At 46.8% G+C, this 25,589-nt stretch overlaps 1 protein-coding gene across 4 annotated transcripts in view; it reads right to left on the bottom strand.

Moving 5' to 3' along the window:
- The window catches only part of Lhpp (phospholysine phosphohistidine inorganic pyrophosphate phosphatase), a 124,967-nt gene that overhangs the window by 95,542 nt on the left and 3,836 nt on the right, over positions 1–25,589 (bottom strand). For all 4 annotated transcript variants that reach the window (XM_010621305.3, XM_010621312.3, XM_033761369.1 and 1 more), the window contains 4 exons: positions 12,037–12,224; positions 7,958–8,111; positions 1,137–1,200; positions 135–227 (listed from right to left, as the gene is read on the bottom strand). In XM_010621305.3, the coding sequence (XP_010619607.1) occupies positions 135–227; positions 1,137–1,200; positions 7,958–8,111; positions 12,037–12,224 (499 nt within the window). The remainder of the gene's footprint in view (positions 1–134; positions 228–1,136; positions 1,201–7,957; positions 8,112–12,036; positions 12,225–25,589) is intronic.

Here is a 25,589-nt window from a genome sequence, read left to right on the forward strand (position 1 = left end):
CTCCCTAAAAAAAAAAAAAAAAAAAAAAAAACAATCTGGTCTTGAAACACATGGTGGACACTGTCTTGTTCTCTTCATTTTCTGCATATGTTGAAATTTCTCACAATAAAAACACAAGTTCTGCCTGTTCCTACCTGGTGGGCTTCCACACCCAACACTTGCAGGGCGTTCTTGAAGAACTCTGGGGAAGGCTTCCCCACCACTTTGGCTTCGATACCACAGGCGTACTGAGAGAGAGAGAGAGAGAGAGAGAGAGAGACACAGCATGAATCTGGGATCAAGAACAGGTGGCCATCCAACCATGGAAAGACTGCCTCAATGTGTCCCCAAGGTCAGGCCTTGACAAGAGGGGACACTGTGGGCCTGAGAAATGTCTCATGGGCAAGAACATCATGAGTCCACAAGGGGCTTCTTGGGATGCTTGCAGCATCCACCACCAGGGCTGCCACCCACTCGAAGGCCCATCCACCACAATAGCAGGCATTGCGCTGGTAACAGCCAGAAGGCCTGAGCCAGGGGACCAGGGTTCTCGTCTGCTTTCTCAGCTGCAAATCCACTCACTTGTCTGCTTCACCCCCAACCCTTACCTCTAGTTCTATCACAGACCCACCTAGGAGAAGTCCAGGGCCCCACCCTCACCTCTCACCATCTTCTCATCTCACCCCTCTGAGTACAGGCAGGCAGGAATTACTACAGTGTGAGGGTGGGGTGTGACCAGAACTGACCTGGGACAAGAGCCCCAGGCAGCTGAAGAGACAGGGGTGAGAGTGGAGCCAGAGGCTGATCATAGATGGCCTTGTGACTGGAGGCAAGGACTGGGGAGGAGGTCAGTAAGGATAAATCAAGTATGAGGTACTGCAGATGACCAGGGTCAGGAAGGAGGCTCAAGTGGTCAGCACAGACAGGGAAGCCATCGGTTAAAGAGGACTGACAGAGAGTGTGCTGGGAGAGTACATCGGCAGAGCAGGTGGGGAGGGGGACAGAGGAGGCAGCCAAGGAATGAATGGCTAGAAGCCCAAACAGGAGGGTCTGCTGTGAAACCACCAAGGCTCCTTGAATGCCCTCTTCTCCAGAAAGTCTTGAAATACTGTCAGCATGTTGCCCTGAAGAGGCTGGGACAGAGCCAGGGTCAGTACCTCAAGTGCTTTCATGTAGGCTCCAACATCCAGCATCAGGCCCGAGGTCTCCTTGTAGTAGCGTCTAGAAGAGAGCAGAGGGGAAAAGGTGATCTGAGCCATGGGTGTAAGTGATAGCATCTTAAGTGACCAATGGAGATCAGCACAGCAGAGCCCAGTGGGACAGCAGCTCTGGCCATCCAGAGTGGCCCCTGCTGCCAGCCTCGAAGGGACCCCACACAATGATTAACTAGGAACCCCTGGGGAGAGACAGATCCAGCTACTAACACAGATGAAAATAAGTGACCTGTGTGTTGCGTAGGAACAGCAGGCCCAAGGAACATGTGTTAAACCCCTAATTGCTAATAATTAACCCCTAATTGCTGACCAAAGAAGAAAACTCCATTAGTTCCACATCACCCTGCTGCATCGCCTATTAGCCGAGGTCAAGCGAGGTGCCAGGTTTCATGGGCGCCAGATGCTTCTGTGAGAAGTCAGGAATGTCATGCCATGTGATGGAGGCTGGGGAGGGCTCAGCTCACAGGAGCATTCCTCCTCAGATGGTTGCATCACTTCCGTGAGTACTGTGGTGCTGCCCAGCAGCTGGGCTGAGCTGAAGCCCCACACCCTGGCCAGTCCACCCCATGTCAGGCCTTCTGGGGCAGCCATGTGAGCCTTGGGGCAGACGTGGTCCTGGGTACGTAGTGGACCAATCCCAGGCTCTTTAAGCAAGGCCACCAGACTACTAGGAGAGAAGGTGGCTTTTCCCATGCTGCTCTAAACACAGGGTTCAATGAAACTCAAGAAGGACAGGGATCTGATTGTAGAATTATTGGTGTTCTGCCATCCACATCAGTTTTTCTTCTCCTATTCCCTGCCCTTCAGATTTAGGGACATTAACAATGCATTTGATGAGACAGAGAGAGACATGAAGCAGCTTGACTTCAGCATCCACATCCTCTCTTTGCTTTCCAATAGTGATTTTAGGCTGCTTAAACTTTTGGGCCTCAATTTCCTAATGTGCAAAATGAAGAAAACAAACAACTTACCTCATGTATTACTGTGAGGTATGGACAAAAATAACAAAATAAACTACTTTGTTATGACAATTTCCTTAGCCAGATCTAGAGGGTTTTTTAAAAATAATTTTTTCTTTGCAATTTTAATTTTTTTATCTGTTCATGCTTGCAGTACATAATGATTACATTCTTCATAAGGAACTGGTACATGTACATAACACTCCTTAATTCTTTTTTCATCCTCCTCCCCTCCCCATCCTTCCCTCTCCTCTCCCTCCACTTTTGGTCCCCTTCTCATCTACAAAAGATCTAACTCCCTATGTCCTATGTCTATCCTTTATTTTGCTCTGTATTTATATTTTGGGTTTCTAACACACTAGTTTTAAAGAAACAGTGAATGATGAAATATAGGTGGCTGGGAAGGATGCTGGTTGGGCCAGTTTCCCTCAGCCAGTGACCGACACAGCTATTCCACAGGTCTGTTGTGGGACTCAGAGATACTTCCAAACATGGGTAGGCCCTCCCACCCCAAGAATTCCCACTGAAGTGGGGACACAGACAGGTCCACAAACAAATTAAAAGGGATGGACACAGGCATGATAAAGGAACATGGCCTGTGGTACCCTGCTTGAGCCGGCAGCAGACAGGTGAGGGCAGGGACACAGAGGGGTGTTGCACAGAAGAAACGTTGAAGTAGAGCCCTGAAGGGGGAGGAGATTACCAAGCTAAGTAGGAGAGGAGCATCCAGGCCCAGGATCCATCTTGGAATTACGCAGAGCATCCTGCTGAGAACCATGGTGGGCCACATTGCCCTGGGAAAGGGTCTGCAACAGGCCCTCAGAGGCCAAGACCTTTGTTCCCTTGCCCTTCATGCCCCCTTGGTCTCATATGAAGAGGTCTGTGGGTGGCCAGAGGAAAGAACCACGGGGGACAAGGAGGGCCTCCCTAAGGAAATGACATGTAAGAATTAGCTGGTGGTGAAGAAAGACTACGTGAAACACTGGAGACACCTACCCAGCAGCAATGGGAAACTGCCTGAAACAAACCCACCCATTGTGACCAGTGCAGTAGTCTGGAGCTGAGAACTCTGGGTGCTTGGAAGGAGATGGAATAGTAGGCAGAGTGAAGCAAGCCCTTTTCGTTTAGAAAAACCCTCCTTAGGAGATGTCCAGGGTGCAACTCTAATGGCCTCAGATTCCCCTGAATCTTTCTTTAACAAGAAAGATGCCTGGACTTTCTTGCTTTTAAATTTAGCCCTGGATGGGAAAAAACTGAAGGTGCAACTTGGAATACACAAACAAAACTGTCTTTGTTATGCTAATCTTTAGAGTCGAAAGAGAACACAGACTCCAGAAAATCGAAATTAAGACCTTTCATATTTCTTTTATTAACCCAGCCCTGGCCTGGTTTTTATAAAACCTGTCAAGTCTTCTCTATTTTTTATTAATTCGGGAAAATAAAAGGTCAATTCTTGGCAAAAACATTTTTTAAAGGTATAGTAAATAAAAGTACTTAATCTTTTCCATACTCTAGAGATTGGATATGCTTCTCCTTCGCTTCTGACATAATATAGTCTACAGCAGCCTTGGACAGGCCTTGCATGTTGCAGCTGCAAAGGGGGAACTTTAGATACTAGAAAGAACAGGACAAGCAGGGAGAATCAGTCAGATCTGATTTTATGCTTTATTCTCCTTTCGATTCCGATTATTCAGCACAGCCTCCCTTCAAAATGACCACTTGACCTTTCCCAGAAGAGCCATTAACCTTCCATAGTCTGTCGCATAAACAGCTTAATTTTCTGACAGCGGCATGACAGAAGAAATTACAAAGCCAATTCCCACTCTCGGGTCCAAACAGATGCCAAATGTAAATCACTCCACTTCTAGAACGAGGAAATCCTGCCCCCAGCCCCACCACCACTCCTGACTCTTCGGTGGCAGTATGCCCTCACCGGTGGTCCTCCAGTGAAGAAGTATGCGACAACAGCTTCTTCCGTTCCCTCGGGCTGCCTGGAGAAGCTGTGATCTCACTGAAGTTGTCAAGTCCTTTTTCCAGTTTTTAAACATCCCCCCCATAACCCAAGTCAAAATTCACCTGCTAGAGACCCTGCTCATCTCTTACTAAACCCTGGCCTACTGCTGCATCTGTTGCAATATTACATAGCCAAGAGCGACTGATCCCTTTTGTTCTTTTCAGTAATATACCTATTTTGACTGTTATCCATAATATGAAAGAAGAACTTTTAATAATTAAGAGACAACTTTAAAGAAAATTTTTAACAGAAATAAGTGATAATACAGCTTTTCCATTCTGCTTGTTGTTTGGTGTGGGGTTAAAAATGCAGTATTCACAGCCCCAGCACAGAGTGAAGTAAGCAAGCCAGGGACTGTGGTGGGTCTCATATTAGTGACTGAAATTGCAAAAGATTGTGAGGGACCATGATGTTTAATTTTATATTTCAGTGTGTCTGGGCCATAGTTGACCAGACAGGTGATCAAATGATTCTAGATATTTCTGTGAAGATGTTTTTGAATGAGATCAACATTTAAATCAGGGGATTTTGAGGGACACAGATTACCCTTCATACTGTAGCTGGGTCAAATCCAATCAGCTGGAGGATTTAACAGAGCAGACTAATTGCCCCTGAGCAAGAAGGAATCCTGCCCAACAGACAGCCTTGGGACTCGAGCTTTGCCTAAGTGTCTGTCTTGCTAGCCCTACTCTGCAGATTTTGGATTTATACCTGTTATGGTTTAGACAGGAAGCATCCCCCCAAAGACTCATGTTTTGAGGGCTGGATCTCCAATGCAGCAATGTTGAGAGGTGTGGCCTAGAGAGGTGACTACATGAGGGCACTGTCCATGTTAATGGGTTAATCCACTGATGAGTGCACGGCTGAATGGGCTGTTAGGAGGTGGGCTACAGTTGGAGGAATTAGGTCACTGGGGTGTATCATTGAAGATGACAGACCTATGGCACATGTACCACAGCAGGCTGTTTATATCATCGAAAGCTCTAAAAGGTTCGCTATAAGCGGTACCTGGCCTCTTCCATTCTGCCTGACTCCTTGTTTTTTGGCTTCCAACCTGACACAAGGTGAATAATTTTCCCCTGCTATGCCCTCTCATCATGATGTTCCTGCTTTGGCGCCAGCTAATCATGGCCTAAAACCTCTGACACCATGAGCCAAAATAAACCTTTCCTCCTTTTAAGTTGTTACTCTTAGGTATTTTGCCCTAGCAACTCAAAGCTGATTAACATACCAAGCCTCCACAATGAATCAATCTCCCTATCTGTGTCCACATCCTATAGGTTCTTATTTCTCTGGAGAACACTGACTATTATGCAGAACCTCTTTTATTTATATGACACAGAAAAATTTTTAGTTTCTAAGAATAAATATATCCTACCTTTTCTTTCTTGAAATAGCTTTCATTGGACTATTTTTGATAGAGACATAGCAGGATGAAATACATCTCTCTATTGTGAGAGAAACAAAACAGCAGACAATAAATGGTAACTGACTTTGAAGCTTGGAGACAGGACAAATAAGGAGTGGTGGGGTCTGTGGTAAACTGGAATCAATGAAAGTACTGGCTCCAGACAAGCTGCTGTGCATCCAGGAATGTGGAGTGTAATTCTGTCAGACCTTCTGATTGTTCAAACGAATTCAGAAATCTGGATTATTATATAAAATCTTCCAATTTTTAAACACACGCTCAAAATTATCTGAGATCTTCAGTGCATCAAATATTTGCTCTAGAATGTAATCTAGAAGTGATAAGGAGAGGTGCTAGGGTTGGCTAGACAAGGTGGCACTCCTGGTGGTACCAGCTCACCTGGGGAACCAAGGCTTCTTACTTTACCTCTCCATGCCCCAACTGCCTCCAGCTCCCAGGGCTGTAGTGAGAATCAATCAAATGGAGTGCACATCAACTGATTTGTCATGCCAGTGGCCAGATCAGAGGTCCTTCCCTGTCTACTCAAATAGCTGGTCAGCAGCCAGATGCTGTAAGTGCCCAGTCACTAGAAGCACCAAGGATGGAAATACTTCCTCAGAGAAGGCCTCAGAATTCCTGCACTGAGAAGCTGAATAGGGACTCCAAAATGTCCTTGCAACATTAGAGCCCATGAATCTAAAATTTTAGTGCTGTTTCTGTTGATGACAGGGTAAATTAGCACAGCTTTCTAGAAAGCAACTGGGTGACATCCATCAAGAACCTCAAAAATATTCACTCTGGAACAGCCCTTTATGACATCACCTAAGTGTACAAAGCTGCACTGCACAGCTTTTACTATAATAGAAAATCAGAAACAACCTTAATGTCCACCAACAAGGACGGGTTAAACTGCAGGACAGCCACATGATGGATAACTGTGTCACAGAGATACCCACTCATCATGTGCAAAGTCACTCACAAAATTGTTTGGTGCACAATTAACAACAGGTGATAAACAAGGTCAAGTTTGATACCAGTGCTGTGAATACATCTACCTGGAAGGATCCATCTGAAAGGACATACACCAAAATGTTAACACTGTTTTCCCTGTGCAGTGAGGCTGAAAATACCTTTTAGTTTTCTTCTTTTACTCACCTGCATTTTCTAATTTCTTTACAAAGAACATGTTCTATCTTGGCAGTAGGAAAAGATGTTAGGAAAAATAACCAAACATTGCTTTAAAAAAAAAAAAGAAATGGTATTATGGTTTGCATTTTGAATGTCCTGTAAAAGGCTGATGTGCCCAAGTTTTGGTCCCCCACTGATGGTGCTGTAGGAGGCAGTGAAGCCTTTGGGAGGCAGGGCTTAGTGAAAGGAAGTTAGGTCACTGGGGGCGTGTCCTTGAAGAAGATATTGGGACTGCCGCTTCCACTCTCTCTCTTCGCTTTCCAAAAAAAAAAGATGGTATTATGGTTTGCATTTTGAATGTCCTGTAAAAGGCTGATGTGCCCAAGTTTTGGTCCCCCACTGATGGTGCTGTAGGAGGCAGTGAAGCCTTTGGGAGGCAGGGCTTAGTGAAAGGAAGTTAGGTCACTGGGGGCGTGTCCTTGAAGAAGATATTGGGACTGCCGCTTCCACTCTCTCTCTTCGCTTTCCAGCAACCATGAGATGAGCAGATTTCTTCCACCACATCCTTCCACCATGAAGTGCTGCCTCACTACAGGCCAAAAGCAATGCAGTCAAGTGACCACAGAGTAAAAACTTCCAAAACTGTGAGTCAAATAAGCCTTTCTCCCTTTGGGTTGATTTATCTCAGGTGTGTGTCATCAGAATGGAAAGCAGATGAACACAGATGATGAGGCATGTGCTGAAGGATCAGACAAGGTGCTAGTTACAAAATCAGAAATTCACAGAGACAGTGTTCTGCAATCAGAGACACTTGCAGCCCAGATCAGAGCAAACTTCAAGCCCTCAAGCCAATTTGCCACTGCTTAAGTGTCCCCCGCGACCATTCTTCAATATCCTGTGCTATATACTGGCCAGTCTACTTTTCCTGTACTCCAAACTTGGCACAGTTCACACCTGGTCCCTGAGATCTCCACAGGGTCTCCTCCTGCAATGGTGTCCCCTGCCCCCTCCTTCCGCCTCCCAGCCGAGGATCCACACGGAAGCTTGATCATCAGCTTCTGAGGATAGAATATTCTGTTTTCCTTAAAAAAATCATTGAAAGAAGGATGAAATGAAGAGGGAAAACAAGAGAGGCAAGAAGAGGGGAGAAAGCTGCCCTGAGCTCATTTCATACCACCTGGCTACAAAGGTGTCAAGAGAATCACAAAGCATCATCCAAAGCAACTGGAAATGACTGTCCCTGGCGCTGACTTACCCTTTTCCTAGTGATATGAGCACAGGATTTTCCAGTTCCATGAGCAACTGAAAGGCTTTATTCATGTTTTTATAGGAAAAGGCATCACCAGCATCTGCAATCAGGACACAGTTTGGGTTGGATGTGTCAATTTTATCAAATTCTGAGAGGATTTCTGGAGAGAGAGAAAAAGATTGCAATCAAGGCCAAGGATGACACACTTTACTCCCAGTTCCCATCTGTTATATCTGCCCTGCCCCTTTCTCAGAGGCACAAAATGTCTGTTTCTCTTTTTATTAAATCAATTAAATTTTAACAGGTACTAACTACTCCTTTCTGATCCTCACAGTTACAATGGGAGGTGGATAAGGAAGGGATGTTATTACCACCAGACAGGTAGAGAACTTCTTGGCCCCCATAGTTAGACAGCATGTTAGAAGAGAGATGGACTCACTCCCAAGAACCTGCAACCCAACACCAGCATTAGCCCAGGGGCTCCTTAGTTCACTGCTGATAAAAGAAGTCCACAGCTTTGCAACAAAGAGGAAAAATCTGCTGGAGGACACAGGTTGTTGGCAGCATGATGAAACAACGCTGCTCACAACCCTGAGGGTTGTCATGGCTGGCCCCAAACTGTAAGCCACTGACACATACATTCTGAGAAGGAGCAGGATCTCGCCCCACCCAGCTACTCATCAGCCCCCTTGAGAAGGTCTTTTTCTTGCCCTCCTCCATTTTCAATTAATGTAGGGAAAGTTGCAAGAATAAAGTCATTGCCTTTATATCTTCAGTTCCTAGAAGAAACATGTTCCCATCTCTCTTGGTATTAGATATTGACCTTCTGGAGTGAAAAAACAAAACAAAACAAAACAGAAGTAGTGCTGGGTGTGATGGCACATGCCTATAATTCCAGCACTGTGGTAGGCTGAGACAGGAGAATCACAAGTATGAACTCAGCCTGAGCACTTAGTGAAAACTGGTCTCAAAATAAAACATGGGCTGGAGATGTAGGTCAGCATGAGGGCCCTGGGTTCAATCTCTGCTACTACAAAAAGAAAAAAGGAAGTAGCTACAATGAGTCTACTACCTACTCACAAAATGGCAAGAAGACTGATAATGCCAAGGGATGATGAGGACATGGAGCAGGTACAGCAGCTCATGGAGTATAAAACAGCACAACCCCTCTGGAAAAGGGCTGGCAATTTCTTATAAAACTGAACATATATGCCCCCTGTAGCCCAGCAATTCTCCTCCTAGGTATTTATCCAATGTTTAATGCAATCCCCATCAAGAGCCAAAACATTACTGTTACCCTTCTCCACCCACACGAGTGTTCACTGCAGATGTATTCATAATAGCCTGAAACTAGAAAACAGTCAGGTATCCATGAACGTATGAATGGACAAACACACTGGTAGCTCAGTCTGTGGAATACTACTCTATAACAGAAAGGAAAATACTGCAGATACATGCAACAATTTGTAAGTGTCAAAAACATGATAGTGAAAGAAGCTTTTACACAAAAAACCAGTGTAAAAGAAAGGGCTGACTGAGAGCCCTGGCCTGCTCAAATCCTGCACATCTGAGAAAGGGCCTATCCTCAGGACCAGCCCTCCACCAGCTCTGGAGGGAACCTCTGGGCCCTGCAGCATCCTGCCTGGTAAGAGGGTCTGTATGACTGACGCCTGGGGCCATGCTGTATCCATTTAATCTCTCTCTGGAGATCAAGTAGCTAAAGCCAGTCATGCTTACATGAGTGATCCTTAATAAAAGCCCCTGATGCTGAAGGCCTGTTGAGCTTCCCTGCCTGCTAGCATTTCACATGTGTTGTCACACATCACTGCTGAAACAATTAAGTACCTCCCAGGCAAAGGGACCTCACACCTGGTTTCTCATGGCCTTTGCCCCATGTGTCTCCTCCCCTTGCCGAGTCTGTTTTTTCACTGCAATAGACTTAATCCTGGTGTAACAGCCTTCCTGGGTCCTGTGCACCGTTCCAGGGAATTATCAAGCTTGTGAGTAGTCGGGGAGGGGGCTTGTCATGACTCTAGTTATAGGAAATTCTAGAATAGGTATACTTAATTATAATGGAAAATATCAAAATTATGATTGTCCCTATTGGAAAGAAGGTAGGGGCCTGGCTGCAAAGGGCCTGGGGAATATGTCAGGTGATAATGATGTTCTAGACCAGTGATGGCAAACCTTTTAGAGCTCTCAATGATACAGACAGCCCTCCGTGACACATGTGCTATAGGTTCGCCACCACTGTTCTGTACCTTGATGGGGTTGGGTTGCACAGGTGTCACTTGTCAAAACTCAGCAAAAGTACACTTGAGGTTTAAGCAGTTCACTGTGTGTCAATTTTACATCAAAAGATAAACTTAAAACAAATATTGAACTCTAGTTAATGATATGCTGAAGTGTTTAAGGGACATATATCAATGACTACAATTTATGTGATATGCATCCAAAAAAAATAACAGATGGATGGATGGCAGAATGGATAAATATATAGGGAAGAGTTGTTGATGAAATCTAGGGGTGGATATAAAAAGATTCCAAGTAAAATTCCTTGAGCTTGGCTACATGTTTGAAAATTTTTCAAAATGAAGCATTAGAGGAAAACCCATCAAACATAATACATGAAAAAATTCAAACTCTGAAAACACAGGTCTATTTATGGAAACACAGATGCAGGGTGGTAGCCCGGTAAGGACAACTGACTTCCCTTCCGGCCCTCTCAAGCTTTGCCCACTCTTGGTTCAGTTCTTTGATTAACACCTCCATAGAGGCAAATGCTGTATTTTCCTCAGCTCCTTGCCTCTTCCATTTCTACTCCCATAACCAGTAACTCTTTTCTGGAGTCGAAGGAGACATAATTCCTTAAGGCTTTTCTTCCATGAGGACCACATTCTAGAGGACCACTGGCAGGGGCCCTAGACTACAGAGAAAGGACTTTGAGAAGCAGGTCCCCAAAGGTTGGCATGATGCCCTTAACTGTTAGTAGGGCATGAATTTGACCCTTGAGCTTTCTGGGAAGCACCCTCCACCTCTGAAAGCCCCACCGCTGCTCTGGGAAGGAGAAAAGCAGCCTGCCTCTGCCAAGTGATTTGTAAAAATAAAAATCAAGTGCAATAAATGCTACTTTGTTTCATTTATACTACTAGTTTCTTTTGTTCACTGAGAAGAAAGTTTTGTTCTTTCATTCATTCCTTTTGGTAAGAGAGGATCTTTTTTTGTACTCTCAGTAACATTTTTGGCCATTCTTTTAAGATCATGATGCACAGTATATTTACCATTCTTATTCTCTACTTATTTTGTTATGAAAGTTTGTTTTAATTTTTCACAGAAATAAGTGTTTTTATATTTTATTAATATCTACTATTACATTATAATTTTAAAAATAAAAATAAAATGCAGAGGAAAGAAGGAAGAATGCTCAGTGGAAGGAAAGAAAAGCATCCTAAATTCTAATGCACTGCTCAAGTCTTTCTTTTTTAACTATTTAGGATACTTATAATACTGCTGTTTCTGCTTTGGCCTCTAAAACTTTCCCATTGAAAATCAAAAGAGTCCCTGTCTTGCATTCATACTAAAAACTCAGGATGCAAACTTTGTCCCTAGAGCCATTGTCAAGCTGCCCCCAAAGAGCAAGGCTGGATATCATTGTTCAAGGCTACAGTGCCAGAGTTTAGAAAGATACAAACCTCAATCTAGCTTTCCATGTTTGTTCTGTCTTGTCACTATCTGACTCTCTCTCAACAGGCACTAGAACTCTGTCCCACAGGCAACTCCTTGGCTCCTTGGTCTGGTGCAGGTCACAGTATGCCATTTTAAACCTTCCCTCTCAGGACCATCTGAAACTGGCCTCTTAACAACCCTCTGGCTGAACTTGTAGGACAAATGTGGCCTGGTCCCAACTCATCTCCAGTAGGGAGCCCCATGAGGTCTGAATCCCACAGGTCCATAAGTGCCATGACAGGAGCCAGGTATTACCTCAATGTTCTTCTCTGTGGTTGGTCCCAGTCAGAGTACAAGCCATTTTCCCTGCCTCCATCTCGTCTTGGGAGCCCACACAGTCCAAGGCCCAGAAGACTTACCATCATGGACAAGCAGGTGTGGCCGCAGACCTTGCTCCTTTAGGATCTGGCACGCAGCTGGTGCTGGGGAAGTCACTTCCCCCTCAGAGATGTCAAATCCCAGCCGCTGAAGCAACCCCACCAGCTTTCCCCGGGACTTCTGTGACTCGTTGGTACAGAATCTCACCTTCAGGTGGGACTGCTTCAGTCTGAGGGAAGGAAATGCCAGATGAGGGTGTTGTCAGCATATGTGGACTCTGGGAAAGGGACCTAGATACTAGGGCAAATGATCTAGTCCCAGAGCAGAGAAGATCAGTAAGGGTCCCTGGGATGGCCCTAACTGACCCCAGGTATGTTCAGACTGGGATTTCTGAACTGGGGCAGAACCCTTCTTACACATCATGTCCCAGAGCCTCCTATTCATCCTGTCTAGACTTCACATACTTGAACTCCCTAGGGCTCCCTCTTCTCCTCCTGTGCCCTTAACTGGGACATACTCCACACCCTCAGCCCAGGACGTGTTACCTCTCTACCTGTGCCAATCCTACCCCCACCTCAAGACCCATTCAGCCCTTACCTTCCACCACATCATCCCATTTGGCCTTACGAGGAATGTCCAGAGCTTTCTCTGTGACTTTCTATAACACTTAGTATTTGTATTTTGCACCTGTGCTCTGTATATCCATTCCTTATCATGGGACCACGTGTCCATGTGTCCCAAAAAGGGCAAAGGCAGAGGGGCCGAAGCTGAGGCCCCCTACACTGCTGTCAGTGAGGAAGGTTTGCCAACATAGTCATTTGGTAGATGGATGGTTCTGGAATGGACAGATGACTCCAATCCCATGTAAACCCAACAACAAGGTAGGGTGAACTGCCAGCAGCACTGCTATCCTTTCCGTGCGGGCAACACATGGGACAAGTTCACAGCACACAAAGTCACAAACATGGATGACCTTCAACCCTCCTACAAATAATAAATGAGCACCTACTGTGTGCCAGTCACACAGAACTGCAGCTGTGAACATAGGCAAGGCCCCTTCTACAGGTCACAATCCATGGTGTGGGGTGGGAGGCAGGCAACAAACAAGAAGGCTCCAAGGGAAGGGTGATTTGCAATTGAGGAGAGGCTCTGAGAAGGATACAAACAGAATGAAAAGACAGAAGAATGCCAGCTGGAGTGGAAAGTCAGGGTTGGCCTCCATGGGGAAGCAACCCTGAAGCTGAGATCCTTGGGACCTAAGGTACTACCCAAGAGTAAAGGGAAGGCAGAGAGGAAAAGTGGGCACTGGGAGGTAACCAGGGCAAGGCCCATCTGTGTAAGGAGAGGTGAATGAGAGCCTGGTGCCCACCAGCAAGGGCCCAGCCTCGGGGAGGAGGCTGCACACAGAGGAGGCACAGGCTGGAGGTAGGGTGGTGGCAGTTGGGACCTCCCCCACTGGCTCCCTGGCCCAGATCAACTGGGCCTGGACAAATTTAGATTTGCCAAGACAGCGCTCATAACTGGCGTTGGCATAGAGTTGCTGTGTGGAGTCACAGGGAAAACCCCAGCTGCAGGAAGGCACATTTAAGAAAACCCAGCACAACCAATGTTAACGGTTACCTGGCCCTGCTCTCACACATGTCCCTAAACTCGTACATCTCCCTGGCCTCCAAAGCCACAGGAGGATGTTCTGACTCTTCATATCTCCTTTCAAGCTTAGGTTTTTAATAAGCTAAGTACTACATTAATAAGTCTTAACTGCATAACTTATAATTTACTAATAAACACACATATAGAAGAGGAATGTGTTTACATCGTGACTGTGATGTGGCCCCAGTCGAAGGAGTCTAGAGGTGACATACAGAGTAGATCCAGTTGCTCAGAACTGTAACTTGGAATCAGCCTCCACTGGGTAAGACCCTACCAAAAGCTCAACTCAACCAATTCATCCTACTCTGGGGAGGAAACTGAGTCCCAGAAAGGTCCAGGGATTTCTGTTCCTCTTGAGGCTGAGACTTGGAAATGTGGCTGATTTCTACTTTACCATGTGGATCCTAGGACTAAGTGTGTGTGGGGAAGAGAAGCTGGTGCCTCCCAGAGCTGTCCTGCTGAAGGAGAGGGCTCATATCCCCTGTGAGGACTCTGAGGAGGATCCTAGAATATCCAGGCCCAGAAAAGTCCTGAAGGCCACTCAGAGGAAGAGTAGCCCACCACTGTGGGAAGGTTGTTGAATAGGCTCTAACCTATAGGTGGAAAGATGCCAGAAGCTTGGGGAAATGGAAGATGGAGTGAAAAATGAGGTTGGAGTAAAGGACCACGAAGAGGACAGGGATGAGCCAGGCATCTGCCTGTTACTGGCATGGAAGGGAGGACTCTTAATACAACCTGACCCTCAATGATGATTAAAGGATGGGCTCCATCCAGTTCTCCATGCCATTCCCAGTGCCTAGCATGAAAGAACCCCGGTAAGTGTTTGCTGAATGACTAACTGATGGAGAAGTCTAAATGACCTTACAAGCTGCTTCTCTTAGGCTGTCCCTGGGGCTGCAGCCCCCCTCCCAAGCCCCAGTAGAAACAAGCAGGCTTCAGGGAGCCTCTGGACCCTCCCAGGCCTGGAGCTTCCAGGTGACTTAGGAAGAAATCTGTAGACCAACTGACAGCAGAATGAACACAGACCCAGATGCTGAACATGCCTTCTTCCACAGATCAGGTGATTCATCCCTTTCTTATTATTTGTCTTTCCTAATCAGAGGTTTATGAATGATCAATTACACTTACTGGTTAATTGCCCTTCATAAAGATAGTTTTTTTATTTTTAAATGGAGCAGTTAATACATTGTAACTAATAGCATCACCTTGTACATTATGGGTAAATCTTCATTGATTGGTGCCTGGAATGTGTGATATGCACCCAAGTTAATGGAGCAGTTGAGCGAAGAAGTGCAGGGGGTCCTGGGGGACTAATTATTGCTAATGAATGATGATGTGACCTTCTCAGAACAGTGAACAATCAGTGTCGCAGTGAGATGGCAGAGCCTCACATCTGTCACTCCACACACAACTTTAGATGTGGATGGAAAGGAGTAAATCACACAACTCACTTCGGGATACTTACGCTTGAAATAGCAACATCAGTTTGTCTAAACAATATGTTTTCCAAATCCAAGTACTAGTCTTAGAAGTGGAGCCCATCTCTGAAAACCTAGTAAGCAATGCATGGGTAATGCCCTCCCTCTGCGTACTGTTCTTTCATGCCACCGATCAAGCCCTCTTTGATGTGCCACTACTGGCCCTGTCTGATCTCTTGGCTCCTCTCCAAGGTGCTCTCTTCATCACCCTAAAGTACTAAAAATGAAATGTGATCACTATTATTATTAAAATACTAAAGTATCAACAGGGCATTATATAGAGTCTTGCCTCTCAGGAAGCAGCACAATGTCTCTACTCAGTGTCTGTGACCTAATCTCTCCTCATGTCCCGAGGGCAGAAGAAGGTGGTTTGTTGTTGCTCACACACATCCCCAGGGCTGGATATCTGGCTGGCAGGTGGCCTCTCTAAGTACCACCCACTGAGTAATCAGGCCTATGAGGCATGTCACCCTCACTCCAGAGGTGAGAAAGTGGAGGGTCCTGGGGACAGACACAACCCAGCTCATCCAGCTTGTAGGAACAAATCTACGTGCCCACAGCTGTCTGTTGTGGTGTGTGTGCAGGCCTTTGCAAGTCTGGGCAAAAGGCCCAGGAATGAAAAAACCCTCAAATGAAAACACCATGCCCTGGGCAGGGCCAGTAGGCCCAACTCTGTTCCAGGGCATCCTAAAGCTGCAGAGGCGTGTGTGGACTGCACCTGTGTGTGCACTTTGGGGGAAGAAGGTGCAATATAGGGGGACAAACACCAATAGTAAGATTTCAAAAGGCCCATGCTGTGAACTGAATTTTGTCAATTCAGATGTTGAAGCCTTCGGCCCCAATGGGACTGTATCTGAAAAACAGAGCCTAGAGGAAGAGGTAATTAAGGCAAAAAAGAATCAGAAGATGGAGACCCTGATATAGCAGGACTGGTGTCCTTATAAGACACCTGAGTGCACTGGTGCTGGCTTTTTCTTTTTGTCCTCCCTTCTATCCTTTTCTGCCTCCCTGTGTGCCTGTACAAAAATGAGATTATGTGAATACACAGCAATATAGCAGCTGCCTACAAGCCAGGAAGAGGCCCTTGCCAGAAACCAACCATGCTCACACCCTGCTCTTATATTGTAGCCTCCAAAACTGTGAAAAAACCCAACTATCTGATACTTAAACCATGAGGCCTATCCATTTATGGCAGCCGGAGCAGACTAAGACAGCTGAAGAAAGAAACCCTCATCATCTCTCAATGAGGCCTACTGTTAATGTCACAGGTTTGACTTCGGGAGGCCTAGAACACAAGAATTCCAGAATGTCAGGGAAGCCTAGGATGGCAGAGCTTCCAAAAAGGTGCAAGAGTCCCTGCAGCTAGGGCAGGTTATACTTTGGGATGGGACACAGAAGAACCCTGGGGAGAGGGGGACTTCTGCAGGGCCCTGGCTGTCCTGACAGCCCCTCTGAGTCACTCAGCATGATAACCCCCCTGGAGCCACATGGGAGTGGGGTTTGCCCCCACTTCCTGGGGCCAAACTGGATCTATGAACTGACCTTTACCTCATCTCAGCAGACCAGGACACGCTCCTGAGTGACAACGTTGCCCAGTGCAATTACCGTGAATCAGATGAGCCGGTCCCTTACAAATCACCTCGGACTTTACACATCTGCTGGCTGTCGGCATCTGCCAGGAGCGCTCACCCGAAAATAATGAAAACCCTCTCGTTATTGTTCCATGGCAGGTAAAGTGTTAGGACAATTATTGGACATCCTGAGTGACCTTGGGACGGCTCAACAGCCTGCCCTTTCTAGCTTGCCAAGGGCTGGGAAACTGGGAAGCAAGGGAGCTCCCCTCAGAGGGGCCAGGAGGCTGCCAGGGAAATAGCAGCCTAGGCCTCTCCCACAGTACTACCCTCCCAGCATTTGTCACCTTTCTCTGACCCAGAGGCCCTGAGTCAACCTGAGTAAAATTCTATGCTCCCTAAGGCCTGGTTCCTGTGCCCCTTCCCTAGGGAAGCCTGACCTTTGGCCTGCTCCAGGCAGGGTCCATCCTCCTCCAGTCAAGCTCTGATTGTCAGAACTTCCTTCTCTACATCCCCCAACAGCTCCAGGCTCCCAGAGTTATGTCTTCAGCTGCCCACCATGCCTGGTACCCCAGGAGCAGATGTCCCAGGAGTAGTTGAGCTGGTAGAGTTCTGGGACATCCAGGTACATGACCAGCCCATGTCCCCAGTAACCAGAGCCTTGGTTTACCAACATGGACACCTGAGTGGGCATATGGGGTTGTAGGAAGGCAGCACCCAAGCCAGTGTCATAGAGGCCAAAAGAGCTAAAAGGGCTACCGGACTACAAGGAGCTGCTGAGCAAGGCCATGGGGGTCATGGCCCTCAAAGGGCATCAGAGGGCTTGGAGTGGCAGTCTGCAGGCTTGATGTGCTATCTAATCCACAAAGTAAAGCTCAAATTTGGGAAATGGTAGCTCAAGGGTTCACAGGGATCTGAGACTACCAGAGAATGGCTGGCACTGAGGTCAACTGGATGCCCTCTAGAATTCCACCCAAGGTATATTAGTACCCAGTGCAGGGGATCTTTTACTGGGAGAAGCACCTAAGTAACTGAAAATTCTAGATCTGATGGGCCCACTTGGCCCACTGGCCTTACAGAGAAGTTCACATTGGGAAGAAGGGGAGGGTAAGAGGCCTTTCCCCTCATCCACTCTGTCTCTCTAACCACCACTCTTCTCATGTCTTCTGGCAGCACAACTCAGGTCTCACCTGGTGTGGGGTGGAGGCTCCCTCTTACTGAGATGGGAATGGAGCAGAGAGATACAAGCTCTATGCCTCAATGTCCTCAGAGAGGGGAAAGGATAGTATCAGCCTGTTAAGGGTTGCAGTGAAACAAATGCAGGTGGCACCTACCCCTAGGCACTCAGTAGCCCTATTAATGTGCTTCCTCAGCAGTGCCAGCCAACATCCAATTCAACGTCTCTGGCTGCTTCCCCTTTACACAGCAACAGAGATTAAAAACACCTATTTGAAGAACTGAAATCCTCAAAGTGCTTATTTCTTCTAAGAACCCAATTTTTTAAAAACAGGCGGTCAAACAGAAGCGCCATGAGAAGGCAACATTGTTTTCTAGGAGAAAAATTTAGTTATCCACATAACCAAGGGACAGCCACACTGATTTGGGTGTGCCTGCTCCCCACAGCCTCAGCTTGGGGTCAAGAGCTGCCTGTGCTGCTAGCAGCCACAGAAAGGCTTTGCCAATGGGACTGGGTATTGACTTCCCAGTTAGGGTACTGCAAATGTCCTTTGTAGCCAAATGTTTACAGTCAGACTCCTGGGGTACTGAGTGCTAGCCTTGAAATAAGAGAGCCGTGTACCTTGCATTCTGGCACCCCAGGGCTACATGAAAGAGACGTGGTCAAGGTGAATATGGAAGAGATACCATGACCCTTCTCTTGCTGGGATCACACAGGACCCTGAACGGCAAAAGGCTTTGACCATGGCCTGATGTACCTTCCTCCTGCTCCTTCCCACCAGGTAGGCGGCCAGCTGGTCCCACACTTGGGGCCTCCCTCTGCTCCACTGGACATTTCTGGGCAGCAGCACACAACCCTGTGTCGTCAAGAGTCCAAAGTCTAGATAGAAGCAGCAACAGAAAAGACGCAGTAGTTGGACCTGGCTGTGTGTCTCAGTCTACGCCAGTTGCCAGTGACCTCAATGGGATGGTGATGAGGTCAAGCAGGCATGGACAGGCTTCAAGCCAGGGTAATTATGAAACATGTAGCACAGTTTCTCCATACCTGTGCCTGCCTCACCTACCCAAAGAACACCCATTCTGTGTGTTCTCTACAATGTACCTCAGCCTACAATGTACAAAGCTCAGATCAAAGGGACATGATAGAACTGGGACATTGATTTTATAATGATTAATGAACACAACTTAGAATCAACTGCATGGTCTCCTCTCCAAAGGGTGACTTCAGGCATCTTCTAATCTAAGCAGCTCACTTCACAGAGGGAGAGACTGGTGGTCCTGAGGGATATGGGGTGTCTCAGAGTATACTGTGGGCACCCAAGAGCACACTTCCTACTCCCTGGTCCTGCAAACTCAGCCAGCAGCCAGTTGTCCCTGAATACCAGATTAGGCCAATCCAGTGCCAGGCATCCCATGGTGAGAGCTGGGGTCAGGAAGCAGACGCACTTCTACCGTGTGACCTTTGGCTTGTCACCTAACCTTCTCCAACTTCAGGTTCCTCACCTGCACAATAAGATACCAACAATAGCTACAGAATAGGGCCTTTGTTAAGGCTTTGAAAAGACACACAGGAAGCACCTGGCACACTGCAAATAACAAAGCCAGGGATTTAGCTCAGTGGCACAGCACCTGCCTCACAAGCACAAGGTCCTGAGTTTGATCCCTAGAACAAAAAAAAAAAAAAAAAAAAAAAAAGGCAGTGATAACTATGGCACTGACAATGACAACCACATATCTGATAAGCCCAGTGTGGGGGCTGGATATTTTGGCTCCAAAGGCAGGTTCAGTCCGACAAGAAGCCAGCTTCGGGGGTGAAGTAGGGGCAATGGGGAAAGTCCACAGTATACTGCCCAGTGAACCTGCAGAAAGGCAAAGTTCAAGCCAACAAGAGAACATGGGGACAAAATGTTGAAGGATGCCCAGTCTGACAGGTTTCCCAGGAGTGCGGGGACAGTGGGGGACACAATGACAGCACCCAGTGCCTGGCTTTGTCCACATGTTCACATTGGATCCCTGTAACAATTTGACAGGTATCTTTACATTTCCACTCCCAGATGGGGAACTGTGCTCAGGAGGGGCTGAGACTCTTCACAGCATAAACCACTGAGAACAGTGCTTGTAATCAGAAAAAACAAAGGATAAGCACCTGAAGGACCAGTTATGTGACTCCGGGGCAGTGACTGGGAAGGAACCCGATCAAATTCATGCACTGGTAGGGACATTTACAAGAAGGAAGCCACCTATCTTATGAAACTTCAAACATTGACATTAAAAAACAAACAGAGCCCGAGATGAAGGGTACACTGTGCTGGTTCACCCCCACCCCATCTCTGAAGAAAACCTTGTTCACCTGACAATAAAGAGCCCCACAAGGACAATATGTTCTCCATACACACCACTTGTCCTAGGTCCCAGCTGAGCCAGGAAAGCTCCTGTTGGCTGAAGCAAACCCCACCAAGAGGCCCTCCCCAGTATTACCATGCCAGGCCCCAGGCTGGCCGGTCTGCAGGTAGGACAAGATGAGGCACTGCAAGTGACGTTCCAGCCTGGCCCCACAGTTCCTATCATTATTATTATTGCTGCTTCCAGGGACCTTCTTCCCTAAGGCTGGATGGTGCTGGGGCAGCTGAGCATAAGGTCCTAAAGGCTGAGGACCAGCTAGACTTAAAGTTCCTCTGGTGCTGGTCCCTTGCTATTTCAAGACCTGCTTGGGGCCGGGGATTTAGCTCAGTGGTTCAGTGGCCTGCCTTGCAAGCGCAAGGACCTGAGTTCAATCCCTGGTACCCCCCCACCAAAAAAAAAGACCTGCTTGGTAGGCACCTGCATTTTAAGAGTCATCAAGGCTTCCGGTCATACTGGGTAGTGAGAGGAATCACCAGAAATGCTGAGTTGTGGGCCAGGCACGCAGTGCAAGGAGTAGGCAGTCTGGGGAGAGAATTGCTTTATGAGGCTGCTTCCTTCCGCCAGCTCCAAAAAGACCAGCCAAGCCTGGGCTGACTGGCAGATGTGCTTTAGTGACCCAAGACAGGATGCAGTAAATGTCCAGCGCCTTTCACATGCAGATGCCTCCAGGGCCATCATCCAGGGCCAGCCGCCTGTGCCTTTGTGCTGCAGCCCCTGCTGTGCCCAGCTCTGCCTCTGAATAGCTCTCCTGGGGAGCCCAATCTGCCCAAGAATAGGCTCCAATAAAGGCCTGGTAAGGCGGACTCAGGCCAGTTACAGATGTCCACACTGGTCACAAGTCCTGCAGCGGTAAGCAGGCCCCGCCCAGCAGCTCCAGGAAGGAAGAGCCTGGAGATCCACAGCCGTACTGTCCACAACGGACAAGGAGGTATGGGCTTCTTAGTCTTCCTTCTGGGAAGCTCTTAGCTCCCTATCATCTCCTGATCTCAACTCTTCCTTGTGGGACCTATGAGGCCAAGGTCAGCACCTGCACCCTGAGGCTCCCATCTCCTTTGCTTCTGGCTCTCCACCTGCCATGCTAGCCTTCCTGGCCATGTGCTGTTCATTGCTTCTCTCCCTGCACTACCCTCTCAGCTCCACCAGGCACAGGTGCCCATCTTCACTGCCACAAATCCCCAGTGCCCTGAACAGTGTTTCTGGCACACTGAAGGTATCGATGAGTGTTTGTTGGGTGAGTGGGTCGATGCATAAATCTTTTATGAAGGCTCAGTCCCCATTTCTACATCTGCTAGTGCCAGAACCTCTGAGACTCTGCTCTCACCTTGAAACAGGAAACACAGAACTCAGGGGCCAATATGAAGGTGAGGTGGGAGGTTGAGCACCTGCCATGCACCTTCCAGGCTTCCCTCAATGTATGATAGCCTGGTCCATCCTATTTGCAAAAGCTGAGTTTATACTCACCATGTGATTTGTACGTCCCACTCAGTGGGAACCTTTCAGAAAATCTGAGCATACTCTTTACCATAGAAGTCCAGGAGAAGGGCAGCGAACAGTGAGTCACCCTCTCCTAGGCTCACAGAACGAAGATAGTGCTTGGGAGTGGTGGGGAGTTGCCATGGAGGCACATGTTCTCCTAGGACTCCATCCCTCCCCCACCACACTTGCCCCACTGTAGCAGCTGGTTTCACCCCAGGAACTTCCTTTGAGCCCCTGAAGTACTTCAAAGGGAGTTGTGTGTTTCAAGGAGGGAAAGAAGCTGGATGCTTGGCCACGCACTTTGGCAAGCAGGGCCTGGCCCATAAAGGACTCCTCAGAGAGCCCATTGCTGACTCAGCCACCAAGAGAGGAAAATCCTCCCTGCCCCCATGCCCAAAGTTGGCATGTTTTAGTGGAGAGGAAAGTCCTATTCCTTGAGTCTCTCATTTCCAAGCTTCAGGCATCCCTTTCACAGGATGGAGAGGGCCTACAAGGCTTCCCTGTGGCGGATGAGCCTGCGTGGGGACCTTGTCCTAAAAAGCAGACAGAAGAACTGAGGGGAGAAAATGAAAGCCCAGAGCCTGCCCAACACTGCAGTGTGGGGGGCCAGGCTGTGTAGGCGCTGGCAGCTCAGGGACCATTCAATGACAACCTCATCATCAAGTCTATGTGACTGGCAGTCAGTGGGAGGGGCCCCAAAGGTCACCTGGAAAGGCCCAGGTGGAGCACATTTAGTTTAGGGATTTGGTTCTCTGAGCCTCCCTGACAGTATTATGATAAAACTTCCCAGAGTGACCAGTACAATGTCCCCTTGGCCAGAAATAATTTCTTAGGATTTTTAGGAAGGGAACTTTTCATCTCTGTCAGCTACACTGATACAGAAAACTTTTGTAAATAATCTAAAAACCTACAAAATATTAGGAAAATGTAAAATGGCTTCTTCTGTCTCTTAATAGCAATCTGCTTTATTTAGTTCAAAATTAACAGACACTGGAGGCACTGACCATGAAGTGGACATCCATAGCTAGTGGAATCTTAAGGTACACTCCCTAACTACAAGGAACTGTTATGTCTGCATTAAAGTGAACTGTCTTGTTACTGTAATTTGTACATGGGAAATGTGAACTGAGGAAATGAAATGTAACTACCTAAATGAGATCATAGCTGTAAAACCTATAAAAGAGGAAGCTGCAAACCAACAGGAGGTCGATCACTGGCACTGCCTTTTTGAATGTGATCGACCCTTTTCTGATAAAATAAACTTTTTATTTTACTTCCATTCAGCTCATCTCTATGTGTGTGTCAATTGCCAATTTCTTCCCCAACAACATAACTGGCTTTGGTGTACTTTCGAACTGTTATTTTGCAGCTGTGTGATTTATATAGTGTAGCAGTTATGAGACACCCTGGCTAGATAAGTCTGCAGGAGTTGAAGCAAGTGTAAATAAAATGGTGCAGAGTCCACAGAGGTTAACAGAACAACCCTTTCAGTGCCACAGCCAGGGGCACATCCAGTCTACACAGGTCTTTGCTGGACAGTCCTGCACCAAACTGGAAGCATCTACTCAGAGGAAACTGTAAGAGAAGCCCTGGCCCTGCTTAAATGCCCCTTCTCTACCCTCAGGTACAATGGGGTTCAAAGGGTCCCTTATCACCCCGGGGTCTTCCTGGTGGTAAAGAGGGATAACAGCACCTCTTCTTGTTTGCAGAACTATTGCAAGACAAGAGTAGCAAAACACTAACAATCCATAGAGAGTAAGTGTTCTCTGAGCATGGCCACCATGCTGCTGCTGGGAGAAACCAGGAGCCTTCACCTGCTTGGGACACATGTTCCCTAGACCCACATTACTGTCTGGAAAGCAAAGGCTCACAGGTGGCACCTCCTTCTCCAAGGCCCTCACTGAAACCTTCTATGCTCCTGGGCAGAGAGGAAGGGACTGAGGCACTGGCTGTACCTGGACCTGACTTTACTTTTCAAGGTTGTTTATTCTGTTTTGTGGTACTGGGGGTTGAACCTAGGGCCTTTGGTGCACTAGGGAAGTTCTCTACCATGGAGCTACATCCCCATCCATTTTCAATTCTGAGACAGCATCTCACTAAGTTGCCCAGGCTTGCCTCAAAACTTGTGGTCTTCCTGCCTCAGACTCTTGAGTTGCTTCAGGGTTTTAAGAGGTAAAAGGACCCTGTTAGAATGAAAATGACTGCTAAACCATGAAAAACTGGTTTATTACCAGCTTGAAACGAGAACTGGCTCCACTTTGGGGGATGAAGAAGAGCAACTATTAGAGCTGAACACATGCCTCACTTATGACCCGGATGTCTCCTCACAGGTCAGCATGCTCCAAGGAGGCATACCCTCCGGGAATGCATCCATACACTCACCAAAGGATGTGCTCTATAATGTTCATGGCAGCACTGCTCATAATAACCCAAACTAGAAAATACACTCCATCAACAGGACAGTGAATAAACTGTGGTGGTTATTACTCAATGGAATGCTACACAAGAATGATTATAAATCTACAACCACATGCCACAAACATAAGCAAATCTCTGACATAATGTGGAGTAAAAGAAGCAAAACACAAAAGGGAACATAACATATGATTTCAATTACATACAGTCAATAACAAGCAAAAACTAATCTATAGTACTAGAAGTCAGGATAAGAGTCACTCTGGGGAAGGGAGGCTTGCCAAGTGTGAGCTACACAAGGGACACCAGCTGGTGAAAATTCATTGACAGTTATACCACAATATGAGCACTTTTTATATGTATAACTCACAACAATAAAAAGTCATTTTTAGGTAGGCATGGCAGTGCACAATTGCAATCCCAGTGCTGAGGAAGGCAGGAGGGGGGCTTGTCCCTTCGCTCTTCATTCAAGACTTCAAAATAACATCTGTTCTTCCAGAGTCTTCCTGCAAATATGGTAGTAGGAATACCTACTTGCATTTCTGCCTTTTTATCCAAAACATGGTTCCTAATGTGTTCTTGCTATCTTTACTAGCAATAGTAAAGATACAGGGAGGAGTGCTCACTTCTTACACTGCATGGTATTCCACTTGCATAGGCCTGACCAAACTTTACACTGGACACACCTGGCTTGCTTGGGCTGCACGAGCAAAGAACTGTCTTGGGCTGTGTATTAAATATATAATAGAGTTAATGTATACAAGTAACAAAACTTCCTTTTAAAGATACTTTGATTCTAACACAGGGGTGTGCAATCCACAGGCAGCAGTTGGACACTCCTGCTAAACACAGAGACAGTAATGCTCCCCTACAGTTCTTTGCTATTTCAAAAGGCACTGCCACGAATGACCTTGTGCTTAGGCCATTTCTCCTGTATGAGGCAGGATAAATTCCCAGAAGTGGAGTTGCTGCCAGATAGTGCCAAATGTTATCTTCCACAAGCAATGCATGGCAGGGTCTGTTTCCTCAAACTCTCACCAAGAGAATTTAAACTCTTAGATTTATGTCAATTTTGTCAAATTGATGGAAAATGGCATTTTGGTATAGTTTTAATTTGCACTTCTCTTACTTGAGTCAGGCTGAGAGCATCTTTCATACACTTGTGGGGTCATTCATGTTTCTTTTCTTGTGAACTGCATATGTCCTCTATATTTCTACTGAGCTGCTGAATTTTGGTTGTTGATTTCTAGATTGTGAGGCATAAATACAAAGGCCTTCTCTTCTTCTAAGATTACAAAGTCTGGCATGGTGGGGCACAGTATTCAGGAGGCTGAGTGAGGCAGGAGGACTGAGTGAATTCAAGGCCAGCCTGAACTAAATAGTGATACCTTGTCTCAAAAAAAAAAAAAAAAAAAAAAACCCCCA

The sequence above is a fragment of the Fukomys damarensis genome, unplaced genomic scaffold (assembly GCF_012274545.1).
Source record: "Fukomys damarensis isolate Sample0158 unplaced genomic scaffold, DMR_v1.0_HiC HiC_scaffold_8, whole genome shotgun sequence".
NCBI classification, from domain to species: domain Eukaryota; kingdom Metazoa; phylum Chordata; class Mammalia; order Rodentia; family Bathyergidae; genus Fukomys; species Fukomys damarensis.